Source organism: Triticum aestivum, chromosome 6D (genome assembly GCF_018294505.1).
Source record: "Triticum aestivum cultivar Chinese Spring chromosome 6D, IWGSC CS RefSeq v2.1, whole genome shotgun sequence".
Classification (NCBI taxonomy): Eukaryota; Viridiplantae; Streptophyta; class Magnoliopsida; order Poales; family Poaceae; genus Triticum; species Triticum aestivum.
Window position 1 is genome coordinate 305,520,089 of NC_057811.1, and position 7,399 is coordinate 305,527,487.

At 44.1% G+C, this 7,399-nt stretch overlaps 1 protein-coding gene across 1 annotated transcript; it reads right to left on the reverse strand.

The window, feature by feature from the left end:
* Window positions 1–608: 608 nt before the first annotated feature.
* On the reverse strand, window positions 609–4,395 carry LOC123144782 (outer envelope pore protein 37, chloroplastic). Its single transcript, XM_044564018.1, has 6 exons — window positions 3,804–4,395; window positions 3,479–3,568; window positions 2,583–2,753; window positions 2,405–2,499; window positions 1,649–1,769; window positions 609–1,020 (listed from the first exon to the last, which is right to left on the reverse strand). Exons 1-6 carry the CDS (start codon window positions 4,290–4,292, stop codon window positions 889–891), a joined length of 1,098 nt encoding a protein of 365 aa, XP_044419953.1. The 5' UTR covers window positions 4,293–4,395; the 3' UTR covers window positions 609–888.
* Between the last annotated feature and the right edge of the window lie 3,004 nt (window positions 4,396–7,399).

Consider the following 7,399-nt stretch of genomic DNA (forward strand, 5'->3'; position numbering starts at 1 on the left):
TTGATCTGGACTGATGATATGAACTTTGCTTCAGTTACACCCCCTAGAAAAGTTTGCGGATTTCAGTGCAGATTAAAGGTATAGCTAGAAAGTACCCCTTCAATCAAAAAAGTACTTCATAGTCTCTGTATCCAGGTTTGATCTGCAAGCTAATATGGCGATAATCTTTGGAAGTATAACTTTAAAATTCATGTAAACTTTTAAGGGGTGTACCAAAACAAAACCCTGATGATATACATGATACAGTTGGATAACACCAACTGAAGAGAAGCTTGTCCAACATTATTGTCTGAGATGGTTTATAAACATATACAATGTAGAACTCCTGAAATGCCGATGCCGGCGCATAGATAATGTAATAGAGGTCAGAGTAGACCAAATTTGACACAAGCAGTCCGTAACAAGAGGCAGGGATGCGTGAAAGTTACCTATGCAAGTGCCAACCCATGAATAAGTTCCGATATCGTATGGGTTTCAACTCTAACCTACCCCAACTTATTTGAAATTGAAAGGCTTTGTTGTCGTTGACATTGCACTAAGCCAAAGGTCAAATTCCAGTTCACGGTACCATGGACATGCACCCTTAGCCTCGGCTCAACCTCTACCAATTACGAAGTTAAAAAATGACACAATTGAATCTGTGAATTACCAACTACAGGGACAACATCCATACTAGGGAAGCTTGGTCCAGAAATAAATAAATTATGAGACACTAACTTCCTACATGAAGCCAGAGTGGACTGGTGGCCATTATGTACAATAAACCAAAATACATGATAAAATAGCACGCCTTGCGGAATGTGTATCCATTGATGACATATGCACCTTACAAGAATAGGTCAGACCAAGCCTCGGTACCCGGCAATGTATCAGAGGAATGCGTCCACTCTACAGATCCCACCTTTTCTTCACTCGAAATAGTAAAGAAGGATTGCGAATATTATCCTGGGGCACCTGAAGCATAAACTGAACTTTCATCTTCATAGGTGCAGTCTTTGCTTTGCCCTCTTCTTGCCCAGCCTAACATCCAAAACTATGTGTTCAGGTTCATGGATAGATCGAAAAGGTCGTGCATTTTTTAAACCGAAGACGAATGATTTGACAGTTCAAATGGATATATGATGTGAAGTCAGGCTTTGGCTGTTGCAGAGATAAGTGTTAAAACAAAGCTCTGTTACAGTCTTAAAATACTCGCAAACAGCTCTGTTACCACATGCCTCAATGGAAGACCAATCATAATTGTCAAAGCTTAAACATGCAGTACATGAAATATTGCTGTATCTAATGATTGTTCTCTCAATAACATGTGCTTATGCTATACAAGGATGGTTCAGGTAACAAAAACAACAATCAAACTTAGCAAGCTCGTGTATTCCAGGGTTCAGAATTAAGTAAAAGCTGCATATCCAGACAGGCAGACACGATCCTTATGTCGATGTTAAGAAAAGAAGTATTAGAGCTCTGCTTAATATGACATAGTAAATTGACAAGCCCAGCTGAAATATTCAGACGAATCGGGTCTTTTAGCATGCAACCATTAAGAGATAGGAAAAACTGAGTTGCTAATTCTGCCTATTTCTAATTCACACACTCCAATAGTAAGTGAGACAGGATGATGAGCAAAACTGAGTTGCCAAAATGTACATACCCAGATGGAAGCCCATCCAACTCGCACCTCTGAATCATAACCAGCTTTCAGTTTGTAATTTTTACCAATTGTATGCTTATAAACAGCATTCCATTCATCAGTGTCGAAGTTAAAATGGTAGCTGAAAGGAAGAGAGAAATCAGCACAGAAAGATTCGCTGGAAAATAAGCTAACTTCAAAAGGACACATAAGATTTATGTCCAATACAGATTCTTGCCTACTTGCAGACTATATTTCACATTTTGGTTAAAGTTTTAGTTTGGCAACATGTTGTTCAAGTCCTCCTTATAAACTGGAACTATATGTCAAATAATTGTAGGAAATAGACCAACCGAAGCAAATCTCAATATCTGACATTTCTAGAGAGAAGAAAACTACTATAGACAATTAATTAAGTATGCCAAAGTTAAGAGCAGTTAACACAATAGCCTTCACTGCTCTATCCCGAAAAAGGCACACAGAACATGTTGCATTTTGCAGTATTAAGATTCATGAGTACCCTGCTGTCCAGGTCATCTTGTTAACATCGGAGCCCCTGAAGGTAGGATTATGAACATGCTTGGTAATTGCAGAATCTTGATGGGTGTTGTGCACAGAATTACATAAAAACGTGGAGAACTCAATTAGCACATGTATTATTAATAGAAACTTGGAGGATTCAAGACCAGACACATTAATACTGTAGAGATTTTGGGAGAAGAAATGGTCAGTGGATACATATGCTAATGAGCAAAGCAACAAAGACAGTATGCTGACCTTAACTTATCAGAAGAACCAAAACGCCTTTTGAAGTCTAGGGATACTGCATTGGAAGGCAAGGAGACGCTGGGAACTAAAGTTAATTCATTGTCCTGCCATAGAGAACGGACAAATCGAATCAGATAAAACAGAAGGTCCGAAAACTGAACAAAATACAACATTAGACATAAATCACCTTATAACAATATCTTAGATTCAAATCATTTTCATTGTATTGAGCAGTAAGAATGCCGTCTAAAAAATCAGTTTTCGCAATCCCATACACTGACAACATTTTTTGGTCTTCTTCATTTGTCCTCTCTTCCACTGAAACTTGACCAATTGGAAAGTGGAGTGTTGCTCTTGGCTGCACAGGTATCAGGGTTAACTAAACAGTTGACAGAGTTTTATTCCAAATTCTAGGAAATATGCACAGATTCTTGTTGCTAAGAACATATGTCTACAGCATTCACAAACATCTTTCAGCTTAGGACACATACTCTACTGAGTATAAACAAATATAGCAATGAAACAAATAGCACATGATTTCATACCTTTAAAAATAATATACGACCACTCAATGTTTTCAATACAATAGCTAATGTTTAAAATCTGAAATAGCACCTAAAGGAGCTACGATCTGGATATAGGTGGCCTCACAGATCATGCACGCTCTACTGCATGCATGAGTAAACAATAGAGTACAGTTGTAAGCTGTAAGTTACTACCTCCGTTTCTAAATGTAAGGCGTTTTGACAGTTTAAGTTAAACTCCCAAAACGTCTTATTTTAGATTAGAAACAGAGGGCGTACTAAACAACATGGACTTCCAGACCAACTTTTGCAAACATTTTACCACTATTCAATCTTTTCAATATACTAGCAAATTATAGTCCTTTATCTCAAGTGGCATATATAATTTCTGAGGAATGAAGGAGTGACAACTATAATACATTTTGTGCTAACAAAGTAACAATGATCAAATTTGTATTTTAAGGTAGAAAATGAACCTTGTTGGAATTGCTCATCCGCACAATACATTTATTCTAATCAAAGAAACATAGAAAAAGAAAACATGTATGTGTGTACTCACCAAACCACTGTAAGGGACCAAAGATGATATCTCAAGTCTATAAGACGGGTCACCCAACCTAGTTCTTACTGAAACTTCTCCTTCTTGCTCCTGAGAATATAACAAGATGCCATTAGAAAGAAAAAAGAAGTATGTAGCAGAACAAACTCAGGAGACTAAAGGTGTGAAACTTTATCAGTAAGTGAAAAGAATATACAGATACACTTTCCATCGTCAAAAGTAACAAGAACGCACACACAGACACCATAGGTCCTTGAACGAGAATTGCGTAACTAAACAACGTTGAAATGGAGGCGCAGATTTCAATATAGAAGCGCTATAATACCTTGACATCGTGCGAGGCGCGAAGCTGGACGGCGCCACCGGGGAGCGAAGCGTTACCACGGAGCAGCGCGTTGCGGCCCTCAACGTCATACATCGCGGAGAAGTGCTTGGTGACGAACGACAGCACCGGCGCCCCGAAAAGCTGCCGCGGGTCCTCTCCGTGGCCCTGCTGGTCGCTCTGGAACGACAGCCGCAGCTTGGCGAGGCCCCCCGCGAGCTTGCACGACACCTTGTGCGCAAACAAGGCCTCCTCGCTGTCGTACTCCGTGGTCACCCGCAGCCCCGGCCTCCTGTACCGCTGCCCTGGAGCCACCACCGTCGGCTCCGGGGGCGGGGGTGGTGGGGGAGGCGGGGGAGGGGGCGGCGGGGGAGGGGGAGGGGGCGGGCAGAGGAAGGTGAGGGGGCAGCGGAGCCATGGAGGCAGATTGAAAGGGTTAGGGTTCTTGGGGGTGGACGAGGAGGAGGAAGTGGTGGCGGTGGCGGCGGCCATGGGCGGAGGAAGCGAGGGAAGCGGCGGGGTGAGCGGTGTGAAGAATCGAATGGAGGAAGAGGCAAGTGGAAATCTTGTGGGGTCTGGGGTGCGGACTGCGGAGGGCTTGGAAGTTGGGAATTCTTGGCTATTCATAATTAGAGCCTTATTCTTCTGGTTCTGGCTTATTCTGGAACAAATATGCTTCCTCACTTCCTCACGACAAGATTGCAATGTGTGTACATAACAGTATATACAGCACAATATACCAAATCTGGTCCCGTGACCGCTCACGTCTTAAATTTCCTATTGCACAATTGGATAGTACCTTAATTATCCTCTTTCATAATCAGATGTCTCAAATTACAAATTCTCAAATTCATATAATTACATGCAACGTAAAACCTAATCTAAATCTTCGTCAGTGTCACGCCCGTGTCCATGTTTGGAGGCCGGCTAAGCCCCTCGGAATGAAGTTGCGGTCGCCGACGAGGTAGAGTAGGACATGGGACACGGACCGGCTCACGAGACTCGAGGCGCCGCCGTCTCTCATGCCCTACTCTTCCTCGTCGGGGCCTGTGGCCTGCACGTCGCCGATCAATGTGAGGTCGACGATGGATCTGTCGTGGTCGGATCCCGCACGTCCACCACGAGGCGATTGGGGCGCCATGGGTTGCAGGTCACCCATAGCGGCGTTGTGTGCGCGCCCACCTCGTTGTGGTCTGTCACGGCCTCCCGTGCCCTCTGCCTCGCATGGCGGCCACGCTGCGCTATAGCCTTAGCGGACGGGCCACATGGTTTAGCTCCGAGTCAGCGCACCAACGAAGGGGTTGCGCCTCCGCCACAACGTTTGGATGCCAGACGGACCGCACCATCTCCGGCGAGGCAGCGGCGATCCAAGCGTCATTTGGTCTGATGCTATGGATTCCCGCATGATCGAGTCAGACTGCTGTTGGGCGTTCTTCTCGCGGGCGCGGTGTAGTGCAGAGGGCCATCTCCTCCTCAAGCCCGCGTAGGATGAGCTCCTAGTCTGCAGATCGGGTGATGGAGGACTTGGATCCGCTGCCCGACGTACCGAAGAAAGCCGGAGATCGCCTGATGGGAGCTTAGGAGCAGAGCTGAGTGGAGTAGAGTTCCTAGGGTTCTATTCGGGGAATGGATGGGGACGAATATATGTGGGGTCAGGGGTGGACCAGCATGGGCCATATCGGACGTGGCAGACGCACCCGGGTGCACCCGGAACTCCCCATATCCGGCCTAGATTTGGCTGAATATGAGGAGTGCCAGTCAGCCCAGCGTTTCGGGCTAGTATGAGGGGTCCGTTTGGGTCGTGTTTTTTTTACCGAACTGTGACCGGGCCATCCACCCGGGCGTATAGGGAGGGTTTAGGGAACCCTACTGTAGATGCTCTAAGAGCCGGACTTAGCAAATCCGGCTCTCTCTAAACATCTGTGGACGTGTCGGTTTTAAGCTCCTACTTGTTCATGCATGCAGTCATGCTTCTCATTTTTTTTCACTTATATATTTGGTCACTTACCTGTGATCGATGGAGAAGAAAAGAGAGAAAAGAATCAAGAAAGAGAAAGAGGTGGTCTGGGGGTGAGCCGTGTCCTACGTGATGGGTTGATCAGGCGCGTGCACGGGCCCTCATATGCTCCCGATTTGGTATCAATATGAGGGTTCGCAGACAGCGCTAACGTATAGTGATGATAGGAGAGCATTTACGACGGGATTTAGCAAATGCGACCCCCATAACGTCTGCGGGCGCGCCTGGTCAGTGTCCGGGCGTGTCCGTTAGGCCCTACTTGTGTCACAACGCAAAATTTTCCAAATTTTAGGATGTGCATTTAGAAGCATTGCATTTTATTATTTCAGTGCATATTTCATGTTTGAAAAATTAATTGACCAATTCTTAAACCCTAAAACAATTTGGATTTTAATTAGAGGCCATATTAATTTTTCATTATAAATTGTATAAGGGCATGAAAGTAACTTTCAAATATTAATATTAGTTATGTAATCGAATGATTAAAAGTAGTTTGGATTTGGGCAATTCAAACTATAAGTAAATCCTGGGTTTAAAAAAAATGAAAGGTAAAAAGAAAAAGAAAAAAGAAAAAAGAAAAAAGAAAACGGAAAAAGAAGAGAAAGAGAGAGAAATAATAATAAAAAGTCCCAAACGGACGGCCAGCCAGGCCAGCGTAACACGCGCGCGTTCGCAAAAGAAAGAAATGAAGGGGTATGCCCTAGATCTAATCCCATCTATTCGCGTGAGATCCAACGGTTGTCGTCTCACCCGCACACTCACTCACTCACACACACACTGATAGGCGGACCCACTTGTCGGCCTCATCGTCTTCAACCTCCGCTCGAAGCCCACGCGCCCACGCCCGACCTTCTCACTCGCCGCGATCTCACGTTCGTGCACCATTGGAGCTCTTTGGGTGTGCCACTGAGAATAATTTGAAGTCATGTTGTCAAGCCACCTGGTTCCTGCACCAAGTGTGATTCCCATGAAGGTTCCACCTGCAGCTGAATCTAGCAAATTCCTAGACATAAAGTTTAGTCCTGCATAGAAAGTTTGCACTAGGACAATTCTTTAGTATAGTTTTTATCCTTTCCCAAGCTTGAGCAACATGCTCTTGTTCAAGTTGTTTAAAATTCATTATTTGATTTCTCAATTGTATGATTCTGTAGGAGGATAAAATTTTCCAATGAAGGAATCTTTGCATTTTGTCCAAGAATCAATTATATTTCTAGGCAAAGATAATAACCACACCTTAGCTATGCCTCTTAAAGAGAAATATTTTTTTAATTATAATCACTCTCCACTTCTTTACATTTATGCATATCACACAAGTCAACAAAGTTGTTGAAGTGTTGCTGGGGATGTTCCCCATGGTTGAGAACCGACTATTGTTTGACCTGGCAAAGAGCCCATAGGCCCTATGAGTCATCCCATTTTCCGGGTCACGGTGAGGCGATAAGGAAGGGCCAAAGTGTTGGGAAACGTTGCATGAAAAACAAAAAAAATCTACGCACACGCAATGGTCTATCCATGGAGATGCATAACAACGAGGGGGAGAGTGTGTATACGTACCCTCGTAGACCGTAAGCGGAAGCGTTTG